We start from the raw sequence: 22410 nt of genomic DNA on the forward strand, positions 1-22410 counted from the left end.
TTTTAAAGAAATTCACTGGTACAAATATTTCATTTTGTAAATGCTCATTCCTGGCTAAGAATACCAAGTGCTGGACACTTTGTACTCCCAAATCAAGAACAAAACATTTCAAAAATTTGCCAATGTAATTTACAATTTCACTTGTCAATCAAAAGTTTTTCCTCTTTTGTTGTACTCAGTCTGGTATCCAAATCTGTGATCACCTCATTCAATGTTATACTTATATCATCCATAACATTATGGTGCAATTACACTGGATACACACTTATGTTTAAATCCCATTGGTACCACTTATTATATATGCTGTACAACTTTAGGCAAGTTACTTAACTTCTCTGAGCCTCAGCTTTCTCATCTGTCTAAGTAAGGTAATATTTTCTTTGCTTATTTGTCAGGCGTTTGTGAGAATTAAAACAGATCATGTGAAAAGGGCTTTGTGGACTTTAAAAAAAACGTACAAATGTGAAATTTTATTTTTATTTCCTTCTGATTACCTTCTTTCACCCCAGAAGCCTTATCCCAGACATGCCTTACAACTTTGCCCACTACTCAGAGCTCTTCCTTCCAGATCACCTTGGCTTTTGACTTTCCATGACCCTCTATTTGTAAGTGGTTAATGAAAATATTCTAATTTTACAGATGAGAAGAATGAGCTATAAAGAAGCAAAAATAAGGAAATGTCATGCTTCAGTAAGTAGTTTGTCTAAGTTTTAAACACACATATAATTGCACTATGGTTGAAATTCAAACAAACGCTCTCTCAAAACCTGACAGCACCTCATCCAAAGATAGCATTAGAATTTCATAGGTTCAAAGTAGCCTGTTCATTAATAATATGTAAAGATACAATTGCTTTGGATTTCAGATAAAGACCATATTACCAAGCATTAAATGGTAATTTTAAAAACAGCATTCTTAGTAATTCTTAGTAAATTTCTAACTCTTCTGAACTGGACTCTGAACTCTTCTGAACTATGAGTACTTACCTTTTCTAATTCTTGATCTTGCCGATTCATAAGTGTTTTCCAGTGTTCATACAGCTCAACATCTTTGGTTTGAATGTCCTTCAAAGTTCCTTCTCTTAGGACACTTCCATCTTTCATGGCTATGATCTAAGGAAAGCGGGTATTTCCAGAAATGTGACAAAAAGCCTTGATTGGCAAAATGAACTACCTTTATTTCAGAAAGCATTTTTTACTCTCTCATTTATATGACTATAATATAAAAATGAGCAAAATTCTCTTCTAAACTCTTACCCAGTCAGCATGCGTCAGATACTGTAATTTGTGAGTCACAAGAACAAGTGTCCTTTTGTCATCTTGCAGGAATTTCAAAATCCCCTCCTGCATTAGGTGATCACTCAAGTGAATGTCCAGGGCTGAGAATGGGTCATCCTGCAACCAGGAAAATGAAGGAAAGATGGACGTTTTCTATACTTTTTACATAACTCAATTCCTCTCGAAAGTAGTAATACTTGGCCGGGCGCGATGGCTCAAGCCTGTAATCCCAGCACTTTGGGAGGCTGAGACGGGTGGATCATGAGGTCAGGAGATCGAGACCATCCTGGTCTACACGGTGAAACCCCGTCTCTACTAAAAAATACAAAAAACTAGCTGGGCGAGATGGCGGGCGCCTGTAGTCCCAGCTACTCGGGAGGCTGAGGCAGGAGAATGGCGTAAACCCGGGAGGCGAAGCTTGCAGTGAGCCGAGATCGCGCCACTGCACTCCAGCCTGGGCGACAGAGCGAGATTCCGTCTCAAAAAAAAAAAAAAAAAAAAAAAAAGAGAAAGTAGTAATACAAATAACTAAGGGCAAATCATCCCCCAGATCTTATTTATTTAAAAAAAGGATAAAGAAAAACTACCTGTCAGGTACCATGCTTATTACCTGGGTGACAAAATAATCTGTACACCAAACCCCCATGACACACAATTTATATAACAAACCTGCACATGTACCTCTCAACCTAAAATAAAAATTAAAATACAATAAAAAAGAGGTAGGAGAAAAACAAACAAACAACGAAATAAAGTTAGAAGTGCCTGCAGGTGAAAAGAAAAACAGACTTTGTATAATTATTTTAAAAGTAAATAACACTATTCAAAATGTTTTGAATTATTATTGAATCTGCAAGTTAAAAACCGTATTACTCAGCAATCTATAATAATAGAGCAAAACAAAGAATGAAAATATAATTGTACTTGAATTCTAGATAATAAAAATAGGTATAGAAAATGTTAATTGGGCTGGGCACAGTGGCTCACGCCTCTAATCCCAGCACTTCGGGAGGCCAAGGCAGGCAGATCACCTGAGGTCTGGAGTTTGAGAACAGCCTGGCCAACATGGTGAAGCCCTGTCTCTACTAAAAACACAAAAATTAGCCGGGCATGGTGGCGTGGGCTTGTAATCACAGCTACTTGGGAGGTTGAGACCAGAGAATCCACTGAACCCAAGAGGAAGAGGTTGCAGTGAGCTGAGATTGCGCCACTGCACTCCAGCCTGGTGACAGAACGAGACTCAAAAGAAAGAAAAAAGAAAATGTTAACTGGATCACAGCAGGACTTACTTAATGGGGATATTTTCAGAACTAAATGAGGTAATATGCATGAAATGCTTAGTATGGTACTGGGTATATAATTGACATTGTTAGCTATTATTATTATTATATATAAGAATAGCATGCCTAACACTTACCTGACGACAATTGTTCTGGGGGAATGTTTTCATCCACCAAGAGATTAAGATATTTAGAAAATAATTTAAGAAATTACATTAATTTTCTTTTTTTGTTGATGATATCACTATAAATTATTTTCATATATAGTTCATTCCTAAAATATTATATACAGCATCAAACTACATGTTTCACCTTTTTGGATCTTTAAAAGAGGACAGCTAGAAACAACTGAAGAAAATTGGAATGTATCCTCAAAACTATGAATTAGAAAGCAAAGTGACCTGAAGGGAGGAGGGTGCAACAGAAATATAATCACCCCTTAGAAGGACCAGGGATGGCAGGGAATGAAGGAAACTGAGGGAGCACTGACGGGACAAAGCAGTAAAGAATGGTGGACGTTTCAGGTAAAGAACTGGGAAGAATTATCAGAACAGTGGGAAAAAAAAGTTCATAAATGTCTTCTTCATTACCCTTCTTTCTTTGTTGCTTCTCCAATATGTAATATGCAAACAAACTTCTACTTTGTCTTATGGGCCCAAGAAAGAAGTAGCTGGTTTCTCATGCTACTACCCGCAGGCTACATGTTGAGATATTTAGAAATTACAATTCTGCAAAATTTTCAATTGAGCACAATCATAGTCTCTCTACAGATAGATTGCATTGCTTAATAATCTGAATAATGAAACAAAAAGTAATTTCTATTTAGATAGAAACTGAAGTTTGGAAGTTAGAATAAATTTGTGTATAATCATGATAGGTTGTCATATGATTAGCTCAGTAATTTTTCAACTTTCCATCGATTTGTCTGTATAGCTAGAAACTATAAGCAACGTGGCCTTATTAAAGCATTTAGGAGAAGCCTTATGCAAAATAAATATTAACAAAGCATTTTGATAGTTAAAGGGTGATTAAGAATTATAAGAGCCTTTAAAAAATCAGTCTGCTGGATATTGTAATTGTGAATAAATGGGTGATATAATCAGTGTCCTCAAATGACTTTTATAGAAAAAACACAATTATCTTGATTGTCCTGAAATTTCTTTGGATGACATGGGAAATATTTCAAATCTTTCAGATCCTCTGGATCATCTTAATGCACATAAATTATTTCTGAAATGTTACAATAAGTACTTTGTATAGGAACTGGCTTTCAACTGCCTGGTGAGTTGCTTTTCAAAATCATCACAGCCACTAGCTCCTTATTTGTCATTTAGCTCCTTTTAATAACAAGAAAAAAATATTCTTACTTGAATTTTAAAATTATTAGATTTTGATAACTGATAGAAAATTCTACCACTAATACATAAAAATTTTTAAACATAGGTGTTATAATGTAACTTTGCAATTACTTAAAAATGAAAGTCAAAGTACCAATAGAAAGTGGTATCTCCACAGCAATGGAAAAATATCAGGATTATACTGACAAAAGTGTCTCCATTTCCATCACCAACAATGCAGCAAGGATATAATTATCAAGATTTAGCAAATCTTGATATCAGCAAATTATTGGTTTAGAAAAGCAGATTTTCACAGGAGGAATCTGATTGCCTTTGAAATAACTTTCTGCTTCTGATTCCATTAAAACTCCAAGAATAATCTGTGATGTAGACCAAACTATCCCAAATGATTCTTCCTGGGAATTTTTCACAGTAAAAATAAGACATGAATTAAAAATAAAATTTTGTAATAACTCAATTAGACTGTCCATAAAATTCTTATTTATTTATTTATTTATTTATTTATTTATTTATTTTGAGATGGAATCTCGCTCTGTCACCCAGGTTGGAGTGCAATGGCATGATCTCGGCTCACTGCAACCTCTGCCTCTTGGGTTCAAGCAATTCTTCTGCCTCAGTTTTCCAACTTACTGGGATTACAGGAACATGCCACCATGCCTGGCTAATTTTTTTGTATTTTTAGTAGAGATGGGGTTTCATCATGTTGGCCAGGCTGGTTTCGAACTCCTGATCTCAACTGATCTGCCTGCCTCAGCCTCCCAAAGTGCTAGGATTACAGGCATGAGCTACCGCACCCAGCCTAAATTCGGATTTTACATGTTAGAAGTTAGTAGGGCATAATTGAAAGTATAGTATCTCTAAATTAAAAGGTCCACATTGTAGTTATGACCGCTCTTGGAGGCTGACCAATGTTTCAAACTCAGTCACTTCTTTTGTAAAATGGGGATAATAAAGAGGCCTGACAGAAAGCACCTTGGATTGCTGCAAAGATGCAACAAAATAATGTAATAAAAGTCTGTAAATCATTTCAAAAGTGTTGTTTTATTATTATTTTCTTATAAACAAAGCCATGGTGGATTAATATTGTGCTTACTCCTTCAATGTATCACAGTGAGAGCTTAGCATCTTCCAAGCATCTCTTAATAAGGAAGAGTGTGGTGACTGAGAACACAAGCTCTGGAATCTGGCCACCTGACTTTCTATCCCTGCTTCACTGTTATTATCTGTGTGATATTGGATAAGTTATCCCCCAAAGCCTCAGTACGTTCATCTGTGAATAGCGGTAGTAACAATAATAATAGTAATAACAGCAATAATATCAAACCTAAGAGAGTTATTATGAGAATTAAGTGAGCTAATGTGTATAAAGTACTTAGAATCATGCCTGGGTCACAGAACTGTCATTTATATGCCATATCACTTATATGTCATGTCTCACATGGTGGGGATTCATAGTGTTTTCTGTCAAATACAACCTTTTATACAACTTAATAAAAGTTGAGGCTTAATGGCTTGAGAATCACGTCTCCAGATTCAATGTATAAAATAAGATTATGGGGAAATACTTCCTTTAAAGAAAGCAAGATAATTTGCCGAATGGCCAATTCGATGAATGGTCAATTCTTTGTTCTCAAGCTTATATTATTTATTCTAATATACATATGTACAGTCTTCATTAATACATTCTCTTGTATATTCAATAAATGTGCTTAAATAGTATATTCTTTGTACGGATGTATTTTTGGAAATAATTTAATATATTCATTGATACAGCGCACTTGCACAATGAAGTTTCCAAAAATAATATTTTTGATATATAATTAAGACATTTTCATCTAACTTGTATACTGCATCAAGGCTAACATGATAAAAGTTTATTTAGAGCAAAATGTGAAACTATTCAAGTGACATGTACAAGTAAAATTCTTAAAGATATAAGTAATGCCTTTTTCTCAATTCTATTTCCTTTACCCAGCACAACAAATGGCATTGGGGATATTCACTGAATATTAATAGATAGAAAGGAGGAAAGAAGAAAGGGAGGAAGGAATAAAGAAAGGATAACAGGGAGTGAGAGAGTGAAGAAGAAAGGGTAAAAAAAAAAAGGAGAGAAAAGGAAAATGCAGCAATAATTTCAGAAAATACCAGAGAATCTTTGCTGATTAGAAAGCCAATACTCAAAAGACATGCATTTCTAGCCCAAACTCTGTAATTCATTAGCCATCAGTCCTTGGATAAGTTTCCGCATTTAGTTTGAGGATACCATCTACCCTCTCTCAGCACTGTGATGAGAATCAAATGGGATAATACTGTACCTTGTGAATTTTTAAACAATGGAAGTGTGAGATATTATTATTTTTGAGGAATTTTTAAAACACATCAACAGCATTCCATTGCCGCTAAAATGTTTTTCAGTAGGTTGCAATGGAGTAATAAGACCAAGATCATAAGATCCAATGGTTTTAAGGCTATCTGAGCTGATCAGTGTGCATCTAGCACAGATTTTTTCAAAGGGACACTTATAAACACTATACATCAGGGATTAAGAAAAGTTATACAAAATATGTTATTTGTGGAAGAATTGAAAATACTATGCTTGCTTGGCCTAGAGAAATGTAAATTTAGACAAGTTATGACACTAATATTAGAATGTTAAAATATATATTATATATTATATATATTATATATATTTATATATATATATTTTGCTACAGAAGTAGAGTGCAGGTTGAACAGACAGTACTCAGAAGCAGATCTCAATACCATAATAACTTTCCAATAATAAGAGCTGTCTGTGGTAGGAAGAATAATGGACCCCAAAGATGCCCAGGTCCTAATCCCCAGAACCTGTGGCTGTGTTACCTTATATGTCCAGCAGGATTTTGCAGATGTAATTAAGACTAAAGACCTTGAGATGAGGAGATTATCCAGACAGGCTTAAACTAACTCTATGCATCCTTAAAAGCAGAAAACTCTCCCCGCTGTGAAGAGAGGAAGACGTGACTATGTAAAAATAGTCAGAAAGACATCATGTTACTGGCTTCAAAGGTGGAGGAAGGCAGGCATGAGACAAAGAATGTAGGCAGCTAGTAAATGCTGGAAAAAGCAAGGATATTGACTGTTCCCTTCCCCAGAAGGGAACACAGACCTGCTGACACTTTGATGGACTTCTAATCTATAGAACTATAAGATAATATAATACATCTACATTGATTAAGTCACTGATTATGGCAATTTTTTATAGCAGTAACAGGAAATTTATATACTGTCCAACCAGGAAAAGCTGCCTTAAAGGTAAGCAATGTATCTTCAGGGAGAGTCATCAAGAAGCCGTTAGAGTTGATGCTAAAAGTCATCCTGTAATGAAAAGGTGGGAATTGACAATTATTTAGCCCTACAACTTCTTTGATTTCCATGATTCTAGAATTGAAGTGGGTTGGAGTCATTGAATCGCAGCAGGCAGTAAAATGAACTGAGGAAGAAAGCCACACCCAGGGGACCTCAGTCCCTTTCAGGTTTCCAAGGCAGTTCCTCAGGCTCAGTCAGTAATTGATCCCAAGGTTCAAGAAGTAATTTCTAGTTGTGGATCCATCCATTATTGTAAAAAGTATTTATGGCCAGGCACAGTGGCTCACACCTGCAATCCCAGCCCTTTGGGAGGCCGAAGCGGGCAGATGACTTGGGGTCAGGAGTTCGAGACCAGCCTGACCAACATGGTGAAACCCTGTCTCTACTAAAAATAAAAAAAAAATAGCCAAGTGTGATGACATGCACCTGTAATCCCAGCTACTCAGCAGGCTAAGGTGGGAGAATTACTTGAACTTGCGAGGTGGAGGTTGCAGTGAGCTGAGATAGTGCCACTGCAGTCCAGCCTGGGCAACAGAGGAAGAGTCCATCTCCAAAAAAAAAAAAAAAAAAAAAAAAAGTACAATTACATAGGCTACTGTTAGATCCTGCAATGGCTTGCATGGTGTTTTGAGGTTTTTTGGGGGAATAACTTTGGAGATAGGTATTCTTAGGGAGATGAATTAGTATGTCCAAATTCTTCTACCATCCCCAATAACAGATTCAAATTCAGTGGAAAACTCCAAAACCAACTTACTTTTTGAAGAGGTTCTAGAGATTAGACGGAGTGAAGACTCTAAAAATGTTCTGGGAACCGGATTTATAAGTGGTTAATAATTGTGCAGAAGGAGAAGGCAGGGATGCATTTACATACTCTGCCATCATCTTCCCATTGTCTACTTGTAAGCTATTTTAGGTACCTCCTGCTGGAGAGACCAAAATAGAGCAAAATTGTAATCAACATAACCATCAAATTTCTAGATCCACAGGGAGAAATAAATTATTAGTTCAAGATGGATATCATGAAAATCATTCATGGAGTTTTTAAAGACATAAATTTTAGATTCTACCTTTACAGATTATGCCACAGGTCTAGAGCAGAACCAAGATTTCTACAGTTGTAGGGAGCATCACAGATAGAGCTTATCCACAGCCCGAATTGCACAGCACTGGAATGGGGTACTAGGCTTACTTAGCCCTATGCCTACCAAGAGTATATTTTCTGGCTTTTTTTTTCTTTGCCATCAAATATAAATAAGAGGACTTATGATCCTGCCTCATTCATCCAATACCATCCAAATCCTCACCTGGTTAGGAAACACGGATAAACAACCACTAGGGCATCTCGGTCTCATGGACACCAATCTGGATCCTCCCAACTCTCAAGATATGCTGCTCTTCTGCTGATCTACTGATCTGTACTGCAAGGATTTATTTCCTCTATATACTTTATGATTTCACAAGTTAAACCATTTTGAGAGGGAGTCTCACTCTATCGCCCAGGCTGGAGTGCAGTGGCATGATCTCGGCTCACTGCAAGCTCTGCTTCCTGTGTTCACGCCATTCTCCTGCCTCAGCCTCCCAAGTAGCTGGGACTACAGGCACCCGCTACCACGCTTGGATAATTTTTTGTATTTTTAGTAGAGACGGGGTTTCACCGTGTTAGCAAGGATGGTCTCGACCTCCTGACCTCATGATCCGCCCGCCTTGGCCTCCCAAAGTGCTGGGATTACAGGTGTGAGCCACCGTGCCCGGCCTTGTCTTATCTTTTTAAAGACTCGTTTGTCCAGATGGAAGAATGAAATAGAAATAAAAGGGAAGGCCATATTCTTACCAAAAAGACAATGTTGGTGTTTTGATACAGCGCTCGTGCCACACAGATTCTCTGCCTCTGTCCCCCACTCAGGTTGATGCCCTAGAGAAGAGACACCCCCAAATACCCATTTTTTATATTAGTAAATGATCTCTTGGTAATATGACCTTAAAATACAAACGTCTTTTAAAAAATCTTAAATTGATAGTAACTTGTTAATTAAATTGTAGTAACATTGGTAAGAAAACATGAAAACTGTCTACTGGCCAACAATTCTCAAATTAATCAAGGCTGATATGGTTAATCCTCCTTTCACTCTAATAGAGATCTCTGCTGTACAGAAGCATTAATAACCAAAACACTTTCTAGGAAATGCAAGCAATTCCAAGATTTTTTCTTGTTTCCTGAGTTGTGTCTGTAGTTTACTTAACATACAACCCAAATTTGATATTATGAGTTATGTGAAACAATACTATCCTCAAGAGTATGCTTTCATAATAAAGTACCACTTACACATTTTTTTATAAAAAAACTAGTATTAATTGACCTCTTAGTATGTGCCAGACTTGTGTAAATGGCTTTGCATTTTAGAATTTCTCTTATTCTTCATAGCAATTCCAAGATGTAGGTATTGTTTTAATTTTACACATGTGGAAACTGAGGCTCCCAGAACTTAAGTTCATTCTAATACACACTGCGGTATGTAGCAAAAAAGAACAGTCATTAAGAACAAAGGCCACAGAACCAGACTAATCCTGGCTACACTACTACCTTGGCAACTGTGTAAGTTCCTTAACCTCTCTCAGCCTTGATTTTTGCAGCTTCATACGCAGATGACGATAGCACCCATAACACAGATTTGTTGTGAAAGTAGATAATGCATATAAAGTTTGTGCCCAGGACTGACAATGATGAAAACATTACAGACATTGTTGTTCTAAAGATTATAGGTATATTTCTCAGCTTGTCTGAATAATATGACATCAATGCAAAACATGGTTACACAAAGAGAAAAGAGCACTTTAATACGAATAAACAGATGTTTAACAAGATTGGGAGAAGTTATCGAAAGTAATCTTAGTTTTCAAACCCATTACAGCAAGTTCCACGTAAGCAAAAATGCATTTGGTCAAAGCCAGGAACTATGCTTCACTTTTTCTCGAGAACTCTTAAGTGACTAGTACCATGTTAAGTATACAGTGATTACTCAATAAATATTAATACGTAAGAAAGAGTGGCATCAAAGGACTCCTGTCCTTGGTTTTCTGGAACTTGTCACTCGGGACAACATACAGCTCCTAAGCTCTCAAATTTCATGATTCTCTATTAATGATTAAAGACAACCAGAAGACTTTTCTAGATTTTTGTTTATTGCTTAATGAAATTATTTATAGCTCACCCTCTCTCCAATTTCAGTTTGATCTCCAAATGGTAATAAGTCAATATCTGGCTGAAGAGAACAGGCATCCGTGACAGCTTTGTACCTTTAGGAGAAATGATTTTGAATTTTTAGATCTCTATGGATACATTGCCCATAAACTAAGTGCCAAGTTCAATACCTTGGAAGCTGAAACAAAACATTTGCTGAATCACTTATTATATGCCAGCTTCTGCTCTACATTTCTGGATACAAAGATAAATAAATACCACTTCCCACTCTTTTTTTTTTTTTTTTTTTTAAGACAGAGTCTTACTCTGTCGCCCAGGCTGGAGTGCTGTGGCATGATCTTGGCTCAATGCAACCTCTGCCACCTGGGCTCAAGGGATTCTCCTTCCTCAGCCTCCTGAGTAGCTGGGATTACAGGCGTGCGCCACCATGCCCAGCTAATTTTTTTGTATTTTAGTAGAGACAGGGTTTCACCATGTTGCCCAGGGTGGTTTCAAACATCTGAGCTCAGGCAATCAGCCTGCCTCAGCCTCCCAAAGTGCTAGGATTACAGGTGTGAGCCACCGTGCCCGGCTAGGTTCCCACTCTTAAAAAGCTAGTTCACGGAGCAGAAGACTGATACAAAAACATACAATGAAAATTCACCTTGTTAGGTGTTATAGTGGAAGCGGGTACAAAACACTCCTAGAATACAAAGGAAGAAATGACTGACCATTCTGAGAAGTTTCAGAGGAGGCAAAGCTTAAACTATATTCAGAAAGTTGAGTAGTAAGTTTTCAGGAAGAAAATGAGTAAGGAAGCATAAGGAACTTGAGAAAGTAAAAAAGTTCATGGTGAATGTAAGGGACCGTGGGAAGTTCATTATGGCTAAAGCAGAGGTGGTGAGTGGGTGCCTTTGCACACTGTCATGCATGCTGACGGGAAGAGGCAAGGGAGATAATGAGGACTGACAGTCTTCAAGTTCATATAAGGCTGGGACTGGAAATTAAATGAACTGGAAGTACAAGGAAGTGTGGGTATTGAAGATGCTGGGGGAAATGACAATGACTTTATTTTCCTAATTAGTTTGTCTTAAAATAGTCCAATCATTCTTGATTCCTCCTTCTTTCTGTTGATATCTGTCCATTGATGTTCTTCAACTTTTTTTTTCCCAACCATCCCTTCTTTTACATTTCTACTGTCATTCCCAAGTGTAGGCAACACACACTGCATGCCTGGATACTTACTCCAATTAACTCCTGAATGTCTCCATATATATGTATATATGCACATTTGTGAATCTGTATATATAGAATGCATATCACTATAGCCAGTTGGCTTTTAGGCCCCCCCACTATCTGATCTCAGCCTCCTTAATCTTTCTGTCTGGTTTGCTCCAGGGTCCTAAAGAATCACGAATAATTTAGGTTTTGTCTTTTGTATGGTCTACTTTTCTCCTCCCTCCCCCCTTCCTCTTGCCTCTCCACTTACCTTATTCTCCTTAATTTTCAAGACCCATCTATGGTCCTGAGACCCACTCTTGTAAGAGTGGCTCAGGGAAAGGGTCATGCCTTCTTATGTGACAATAGGCCATTGAAAGATGGCCTATTCTGGCTGCTCCCAGTCATCAGACCCCTCAGATCCTACATTCTTCTTCTTTCCTAAAGTCATCAGACCCCTCAGATCCTACATTCTTCTTCTTTCCTAAAGTCATCAGACCCCTCAGATCCTACATTCTTCTTCCATTTACTTGAATTTTTCCTTCTCTATCTTCTCACCAACAACCTAAGCAACACCCCCTCACTCTCACCCTCCCCACCCCACACACATACACACTTCAATTGCTGTTTAGTCTTGGTGTACAAATTTTTCTCAACAAGGGTTCAAGATGGGCTGGAACTTCCAATGAGGCGTCTCTTCAAATAATTGATTCAAAAGACCTTGGTGATGAGGATGAAAACGAGGCCAACAGGAAAGAAAGTACCAGATGTAAAAGTTCCAGAAACCATTGTTCATTCCCAAACACACAAGTCGGAAAGAGTTGCCATTTTGGTTCTAAATTTTATATGCTCAAAATTACCTCTGTTTGTTAAAAGGACTTCCAAAAGTAATATTTTCTTCTACTGTAGCATTTAATAGCCAAGGCTTTTGAGCTGCATACGCCACAGAATACCTGTTCCTACTGAAAAATGAAAAAGAAAAAGAAAACAGCAGGATTATGCGAGGGTACTGTGCGTGTATGTATTTTACTACAAATAGGGGAAATAAAATTAGTAAACTATCTCAGACACAGAAATGGAAAACTTCTAAAAGAGAAAAATTTAAAGACCACCAACCTTATTAAGAAATGATTAAATATGCCACCTAAATTAAAGGGATTAGGATTTAATCAAAATGTCACATGTATAAAATTTGGTTTTGTACACTGAAGAAGTGTTTTATAATCTAAACAACTAACTGAATTTTCGTTTTCTAAAATGACTACAATTTTTAAAAAATAATTAAAAGGTTAATAACAATTCACTCACTCCAGTAACCACAGATATTTTACTTTGTACTAATAGCACTTTACTAACTATAAATTCTACATGCAAACTTTAAAAAATATGTTAATTGATACTATAATTATTGTATGGCTTTGTGGCTTAATCACATTAGCATATTTTATGATAATAGATAATATGTAAATATTTCAAAACAAAGAATATCTTAAGAAGTCCCTGAAACTTTTAATATTGAAATCATGCATGTAAAAACTGCATATTTCAAAAAATATTGAAATAGTTTATATTTTTAAAATAACTCCCTCCCACTCTTTTGACTTGCAAATTCTAACAGATGGCTCTACATCAGAATTTAATTTCCAAAAGTTAGGAAAATACATGTGAGCTGAAGAGGATGATGGGATTGGGGTGGGGTAGAGGGCAGGTCAGTTTAAAAGTCAGATTTCCACAGTTAGTTCATGATCTGTAAAGTACTAATGAAGGAAATAGGGTTAAAAGAGAGAAGGGTTAAAAAAGAGAGTAGTTAGAAATGTTCAATGATCTTTCTAAAACATTACATCTTAGGAGTGCAGGAGACATGATAATATATAGTATGCTAGCAGTTTCTGAGATAATCATATGTACAGTAAAACAATGGTTCCCAACCTCTGACATGTCTGCCTTCCCTCCCCACCCCACTGGGGTATTGAAGGTTTTTGTTTTTCCTTTTAAGTAGATAAAGCACTTGGCTCTTCGTCTCCACCTTACAGGTTGGTCCCACCACTGTTTAACTCAAAATCAATGTGTGTATTCATTCTTACATTTTTATTTTATGAAATCCAAAACCCAGTTTACTGAGGACGGTTTGAGTTTCAGCCAAAGTTGGGACACGAGTGACTCAGTGAGAGGAAAACAGTTGACACAAGGAGCCACTTTGTTTGGTAAATTAATTCTTTTAGCAGTTTGCCAAGGTTGCGAACCACTGCTGCTGGAAATATGCTAGCACACTTTAATAAATAACTATACATCATCAGAATAAACAAAATTAGAATAAAGAGATTAAAGTCTGAGGAAGGAAGTTATTCTTATTAAACTCAGGTTAAAATAGAAATAATACCTTCTGGTTGCTTCAAAAGAAGGCTCAGATTCATTTACACTGCAAGTATGGCAAACAATGTTCATTAATTATGAAGTAGAAATACAGAACCAAGGTTTGTACACATCAGGTAAGAGATACAATAAACACTGGACATATTAAAGAGCTACATTTCCCAAATGGTTTCTGATATTAATTTCAAAGACAAACCAGATAAGTAGTATTCTTCTTTATGTCTTCATCAGCTAGGAAATAATTACTTAATAAGTTTCTAAAACATAGATAGCACTGTTCTCTTTCATAAAAATTTTTGTTCATACAATGACTGGGTTCTAGTGCCAACCATGCTCCAAACAGCTGTAAACTTGGGGAATCCTTCTAGAATGCAGTTTCCTAGTTTCATAAGGATTCTGTATTTCCAAGGCCTTCCAACCTTTATAATTTGAACTGAATAAATTTAAATTCCAAATTAGCTACCCTAAGGCAGCAGCAGAAGTACTTTTTGGGCGCTAAAAATGAAAGATACACAAAACACACTGGCCCCTCAGGAGCTTGTAAGAAAAACAGACATGCACCAGAAACCAAACTACATCAAGTGTAATCAATTATTGATACGATTTATGTAAAAAGTGGGCTTTGACTAGTCACAATTTGTTATGCCTGTATTATGAGGAAAGACATCTGAAGACCTATTTCTTTTATTGTTCTAATTTTTTTATAATTTAGGGTCATTTGAATTCTGTCATTCTGAAAGACCTGAATTCAATAACCCTATATATAATTAAAGCCTACAGAAACTCCAAAAATTGATTCTATTTGACTTTGCAAAATGTTGTATGATTTTGTGGAGAAAATTTACTAATTATGCTACCTAATGATATTTGGTTAAGAGTTACTAAGGATCATTTTCACTACTGCACACTGCTAATGACATCTTGGGATGGCTGATAGAGGCAAAAAAAGCAATCTTGGAATAAAAAAAATTGCTCCCGATAATAATTATTCCCTGATTTAAGTTACTGGTAAAAAATAAGGAAATGATCATTTTTCTGAATAATATTTTCCACACAATGTGTTTTAGATACCAAGAAATTTGGACTTTATTTTCTGTGGTATAAATCCAATGGGTGACCTCAATAGTTTTAACTAATTTAAGGAAGAGAAGGAAGAGGAGAGGAAGAGTGAGTGTGTGGCAGAAATGAATGTGTTAATTTGCATTCTAACCACTCAAGTGGAAATGCCCATTAGACATGTGTAAATACCTGTTGGACATTTGAGAATGTGAGCCCAAGGTAGAGATATGGATTTAGAATTCATTAATCTATTCAATAAAGGTTGATTAAATTCAGACTCTATTTATTCAATATCAGTTAAAAAATATGCATTGATCACTTCCTAGTGCCACACATGCTAAAGATACAGCGAACAGGAAAGATCCATTCCTTCTTTCACGCCACTTTCACTTTTGTGGAAGCATAATAAGGGAATAAGGGCTAAGACAGGTGGAATAAAAGATAGTATTAGGGCACTGATCAAGAACCAATGAAAAACAAAGAAATGAAGAACCGGAGAACCAGCAAATCAGAGTAAACAATAGAGTTGATGTCAGAGGGAATATTAAGAGTGTGCTAGATGAAAAAAAAAAAAAAAAAAAAAAATCCAAGAGTACTTCAGACCAGAGAAAACATGTATTAGAAGGCCATGAGGTATCCTGATTGCACAAAGAAGTGATTTATATTCAGCATGGCTGAAATGTAGGTGTAAATGGCAATGAACTTAAAAAAGTAAGCACAGCCAGATAATGAAGGGGCTCATAAACCATTTTATAGAGCTTGAACTTTTCCTAAAAGGAAAAAAAAAAAAAACCACTGAAAAGGTTTAAACAAGAGAGAGATACAGGTTCCATTTAGAAATATCACTCTGATCACAGAATGTAACAAATGCACTAGAGGGAACGAGACTGGAGATCATAAAAGAAATCCTTTGTCAACCTCACAGATTTGACTCAGTCAAGTCACCTATATTCGTTCTTATAAAACACTGTACTTCTTCCTAGAATTTACAAAACATTAATCAAATAACTATAAAATTATTTTCTTACTTCCCCTTGGTTTCCCCTGCTAAACAGTAAGCTTCATGAAAATAGGGGCCTGGCTTCTCTTGTTCACTTATTTCTCCCCCAACAATTAATACAATGACTTGCACATAAATGATGTGCAACAAATATTTTTTTTAACAAATTAATAAATGCAAGTGTCACAGAAACCAAGAAGCCAAGTTGATTTCAAGGAGTTGTCAATGGGTGAAGAGTTTCAAAATCTATGGAGAAGTAGGACTGAGGATAAATTATTGGGATTTAGCACTTAGGCAGTCATGTGCGAGAACCTTTCGTCCAGGTTGCAATGCTCAGAGTAAAAGAGAAGAACAGAGGTTAAGTGTGGGTGGACTAGGTCGTTAAAAAGAAAAATGTTCCAGTTGACTGAGAGATAAGCAAGATGATTATTTAAAAAATGGGTGGGGGGGCCGGGCGAGGTGACTGTAATCCCAGCACTTTGGGAGGCCGAGACGGGAGGATCACGAGGTCAGGAGATGGAGACCATCCTGGCTAACACAGTGAAACCCCGTCTCTACTAAAAAAATACAAAAATCTAGCCGGGCGAGGTGGTGGGTGCCTGTAGTCCCAGCTACTCGGGAGGCTGAGGCGGGAGAATGGCCTAAACCCGGGAGGCGGAGCTTGCAGAGAGCTGAGATCCAGCCACTGCACTCAAGCCTGGGCGACAGAGCGAGACTCCGTCTCAAAAAAAAAAAAAGAAAAAAAAAAAAAATTGGGTGGGGGATAATGGAGTGTGAAGAGCAATAAATAAAGACATTTATAAGAGAAAAGGGTTAATTAATGCAGTAAGTTCCTGAAAAAAGCAAAACAGCACATAGGGGATCTTCACTTCTGAAAACCTCTCCTTGAAGGATTTACTTATATTTTCCTTTAAAAGTTATATATACCACACATTTATTATTTTCAGAGAAAAAAAAAGAGGTAAATATAGACTCATTTGTAGGTAATCATCTTCCAAGAGCAAATTAACCCATTATTTCACTAACATTTGTATGAATAATGTTATAATCCTTAACTTCCAGAGACTACCTATTCCAGCCCTCTCACATATCAATATGTTTAACCAAATTCAGTTGTGGGAGATTATATATTTTCTCTTCCAAAATAAAGAAGTAGATTTAGCTCTGTCTAGACTCATCCTCCACCATTCAATGTGGTACTCAACAGCACTCAAGACAACAGGAGAATGCAAAGAGGTCAGATAGAAAATCCCCTTCTAGAAAATAGAATAAAGTTTCACTTCTGAAAACCTCTCCATGTAGAATTTGTATTTTCCTTCCAGAGTAAGAGGTAAAGGGGATACAGCATATTAGCAACTTCCAAGTATTATGGTTAATAATATTATGGAATGGGAGAGTGACTTTTGCAAATTTAAATCAGGAATGAATTTGGAAGAAGGGAAACTAGTGTTGGCACAAACATGATATATTATATCTGACCCAGGAAAGCTGACTTAATATACTATTCCTTCATGCCAGGCAAAGTCACATGAAAAGGAATAGCTCCTCCATTTGTCTGAAAATAATTGAAGCACTGTTACAAAGCTGGTTACAGTAAGATGGTGGGAGACAGAATGTCAGGACAGAAGGGGCCTGAACAGTAGGATGGTTGACGCCATGGCTGAGAGGGAAAAGAAAAAAAAAAAAGGAAAACAAAGATAAATGACAGCTGTTTCTCACATAAGTACCACCACAATTAAAAAGCATTCTCGACTCTCTCACTGAAAGTATTCATCAGATAAGGCATTTTAGTTCTAGTTCCTAAGATATCAGTAGAAATTGTTTATCATGACAACCAGGAAAGGACTTCAGTCAGGCAGAACATTTATTTTTCAACAAATATGAAGCACACCTGGATGCAAGATTGATGTGCACATTCTGAAAATTTTGGAGAATTTTTTTCATTCCTCTCGCCTCTCTCTCATCTTTTCCCTTCTGGGTCTACAATATGTCAGACTAAGTCAAAGGAAGCAGTTCCCAAGGAAACAACTATCGGGATGTTTGTGTACCACGTTCTCCCCACACAGGTGTGTGCTGGATGAACAGCAATGCCTTTTCTCTGGCCCAAAGTAAATATTTCCTGCTGCAATAGGTCAGAGTACTTTATTGGATTTTGTTCATACCTGTCTATGAGGATACATTTAAAAATAAAATTTATGGCCGGGCTGGTGGCTCACGCCTGTAATCCCAGCACTTTGGGAGGCCGAGACGGGCGGATCAGGAGGTCAGGAGATGGACACCATCCTGGCTAACACAGTGAAACCCCATCTCTACTAAAAATACAAAAAAATTAGCCGGGCGCGGTGGCGAACGCCTGTAGTCCCAGCTACTCAGGAGGCTGAGGCAGGAGAATGGCGTCAACCCAGGGGGCGGAGCTTGCAGTGAGCCTGGGCGAAAGAGCGAGACTCTATGTCTCCAAAAAAATAAATAAATAAATAAATAAATAAAATTTATGCAATCAGAGACACATGTAATGGTGAAAGAATGATAGCAAGGTATTTGGTGTCTTACCATATAAAAATTTAGTTTATTATTTTGCTTTGTTTTGAGCTTTAAAAAAAAATTCAGTTTGTTGAAGTAAAGAACATTTAACCATTTACACATCAGTAGCTTATGAATATCAATAATTTCTAAATTAGCTTTGCTGTAATTAATTGTTATATACCTTTATTTATTGGACTGGGCATACAGCTTTTGTTTCTGGAATGAAAAGAGTAATTACAAATAACTCTTTAAAAAAGAAAGTCAGTATCCTCTGAATATTCCTGATCCTAAAATATGTTTTATCAGATATTAAGGATATCATGAAAGAAAATTAAGTAATTCTTTTAATTAAAGAACAATAGAATTTGCATTAACTTATTCAATCTTTTAGAAGTCTACATTTTCATTGCTTTGTGTGTTGAACCAACTTAAACATTCTTGAAGAAAACTTTGGTCCTTTCTGCCATGAGGAGATGGCATTGTTGTCTAGTAAGGCAAATGCCCATAAAAAGATAATTTTTAAGTTACAGGAATTTTATAGATACTCAGAATTATCTTAATTTCCTTCTTACACTTTCATCCTGCTGGTTCTGACTCCAAGGTATATGCTGAATCTATTCACTTTGGTCCATTCCACAGCTACCATGGTACATCAAACTGTCTTCATCTCTCATCTGAATTAGTGAAATGAACTCTTAAATGGTTTCCCTCACTTCCCCCTTGCCTCTGTAATTCATTCTCCACACCACAAGTCAGAATCATCTTTTCAAACTGTACATCATATCTTTGCAAAATGTAAATCACTCCTCTACTTAAACTTCTACAATATTTTCCCACTGAACTTAGAACAAAATCTTGACTCCATAGCATACCCAGAACGCTTTCTTCCTTTTCCAGATAGCCTCAGCTTGCACCTGCATCATTCAGTATTTACTAGCCATTCTAGACCCTTTTTAGATCCTCAAACACACCTCACAGGTATAGTACTTTTTACTATATTGCCTTGTTTTATCATCGTCACAGCATTTATCAAAGTCTAATATTATGTCTTTTTTGTTGTTGTTGATTACTTATACACAGGCCACGTTCTAGACTGTAACCACATGAGATAGAGACTTGTCTTGTTCACTTCTATATCCTTGATACCTAAATCAGTGTTTGGCATGAAGGACATACTCAGTAAATGTTGAATGAAAAAAAAAAAGACTAAGAAACAAAATATCTATATTCCATACTAAACATAGAAGATGCTCCAACTGATGTACAATTTATGCATTTCTCCAAATGTAGTTAATTTCATTCCTGCATCAAACTAGATGTTGAAGATCTGCCTACTTAGACTGTGTTGTTCTGATCCTACCCATACCACATTCTTCACCCCCGCTTGCATGCCCTCTAAACCTTCAAATAGTAATATAGATTACTGTATAATCTGTAACTTAATATTATATTCTGAATTGTATTTGTAATAATTGGCACATGGAATTTGCTTTTGAATAAATTTTAGGACTGTTGAGGACATTAGGAATTAACTTTTTATTTTCTTTTCTTTTCTTTTTTTTTATTATACTTTAAGTTCTAGGGTACATGTGCATAACGTGCAGGTTTGTTACATATGTATACTTGTGCCATGTTGGTGTGCTGCACCCATCAACTCATCAGCACCCCTCAACTCGTCATTTACATCAGGTATAACTCCCAATGCAATCCCTCCCCCCTCCTTTTATTGACTTTTTATAAGGTATATGGAAGATTTTTCTTAAATTTTTTTTTTTTTTTTTTTTTAAGAGAAATGGTCTCACTCTGCTGCCTAGGCTGGAATGTGGTGGCACATTCACAGCTCACTACAGACTCAAACTCCTGGGCTCAAGAGATATTCCTACCTCAGTCTCTCAAGTAACTAAGACTACAGGCATGCATCACCATGACCTGCTTATTTAAAAAATTTTTTTTGTACAGATAGGGTCTCACTACATTGTCCTGGCTGGTCTCGAACTGCTGTTTTCAAGTGATACTCCTGCCTCAGCATCCCAAAATGCTGGGATTACAGGCATAAACCACAGCTGGCAGATTTCTTTCACAGTTCTCTCCAAAAAGAGAAAATCAGTCTCTACTGAGTAAATGTATGCTGTTTTTTTCCTCACGTTTCCTTCTTTGCTTAGCTTTCATGAAGTTCAGAGAGAAATTTGTGGCCCATATGTTATAATTATACAGGACTTCAGTACATGCATTTCTGTCTATTACAACTTCAGATGATTATTTAAATAATATTTTAAAAATTTATTTACCTTTATCTTTCAAACTCTACTATACTGTGTTATTTTAAATAAAACAATACAAAACTTTATGAAATAAGACATGATATAAATCATATACATGCTTAGGAAACCAAGAAAATAAATAAGTAGGCTATAAAGAATATTTTCTGCATCCTCACATCATTTCTTTATTCATTAACACAATGATAATTATGAATAACAATATTGGGGGTCAATTTAGCTCAAGTGGAGCTGGGGCCTGGAAGGTTAAATTACACTTGGAACAGGCCAGAGTAGGAGATCTTCCTGGTAGTATGAAAATAAAATCTCAAGCCTTTTCTGTCACTGTCATTCTTTCTCTCTGTTTTAACGATGGTAAATCAGGATAAAAACAAAACCCAAATAACTTAATTATTATTGTACAAGCCACACAATATAATTAAATCCAGTGGGATCTGCTTCTTCATCCAGGATGGAAGTGGCTTCATCCAAGTGGCTAGGAGAACATCATCTAGTGCCTGAGGTTAGTGACTGACACTGTCTACTGCCTGAGGATAGTGGCAGGGGAAACCTTGTCTACTGCCATGAAGCAAACTGAAGTAGCAATGTTTTACTGAGCTCTCTGCTGGAGGTGCACTAAACAGTTGCAAGGTTACTGTCTGCTAGATTTGCTCAACAGGGATAAAATGTACACTCGACAATTCAATCTTCTTCTTTTGCCAATGACATTGAAAACGGGATTTACACTTCTGCTAATTTCAGCCTGAATTTCACAACCAAGAATTTTTTTCTTAATTGGAGTTTAAAATATAATATACTCTTAAAAGGCCCATAGTCTTCTCATTCTTGAGAGATGTCTGTGTATGTAAACAGCAAATTCATCCACAGCGGAATTCATGATAGTAGGTACAAAATGATACGAAAGAACATCTGTGGGTTTCCCAACCTCAACACAATTGATATTTGGGACAAGAGAATCCCTTGGTATGGGGGCTGTCTTGTGCACTGTAGGACTGTTTAGCAGCATCCCTGGCCTCTATCCACCAGACCAGTAGCAACCCAATGCTTCAGTGTAAAACCAAAAATGTCTCCAGACATTGCCAAATGTCCCTGGGGGCAAAAATCACACCTGTTTGAGAACCACTGGTCTATAGCCTAATTTCTTAGATCAGCTGTAGGCAATTTATTCATAAACTACTTATGAGGAGTCTGCTAAGTAGGCCAAATTAAATAAGCATAATTTACTCTTTGTTAACCAATTATGTAACATATTTCTGAATCTATTCTGAATTTATTACCACAATGTGCTTTGACCACCATTCAACTATCTAGAAGAAACATCATTTTGGAAGCAATCATTCAAATGTCTGGAAGATGCACTTTATTTTCCATGTCATTAGAATTGCACAACATACTAATCAAACCTATTCATATCTCCAACTATATACTTCTAGCATCTAGTTTAAGTATAAGGATAAATAGTTGATTTTCATTTCTTATACAGATTTTGGAAAAGATCATTTGATATTTCTTCTCTG

General features: G+C 36.5%; 1 protein-coding gene across 4 annotated transcripts in view; it reads right to left on the minus strand.

The window, feature by feature from the left end:
- The window catches only part of ABCC9 (ATP binding cassette subfamily C member 9), a 140161-nt gene that overhangs the window by 53482 nt on the left and 64269 nt on the right, over positions 1-22410 (minus strand). For 2 of the 4 annotated variants that reach the window (XM_010361200.2, XM_010361199.2), the window contains exons 19-24: positions 14040-14078; positions 12520-12621; positions 10473-10557; positions 9095-9175; positions 1257-1394; positions 987-1112 (exon numbers count right to left, since the gene is read on the minus strand). In XM_010361200.2, coding sequence (XP_010359502.1) covers positions 987-1112; positions 1257-1394; positions 9095-9175; positions 10473-10557; positions 12520-12621; positions 14040-14078 — 571 coding nt within the window. The remainder of the gene's footprint in view (positions 1-986; positions 1113-1256; positions 1395-9094; positions 9176-10472; positions 10558-12519; positions 12622-14039; positions 14079-22410) is intronic. The other 2 variants (XM_010361201.2, XM_010361202.2) reach the window with 1 other exon arrangement.

Source organism: Rhinopithecus roxellana, chromosome 10 (genome assembly GCF_007565055.1).
Source record: "Rhinopithecus roxellana isolate Shanxi Qingling chromosome 10, ASM756505v1, whole genome shotgun sequence".
NCBI lineage: Eukaryota > Metazoa > Chordata > Mammalia > Primates > Cercopithecidae > Rhinopithecus > Rhinopithecus roxellana.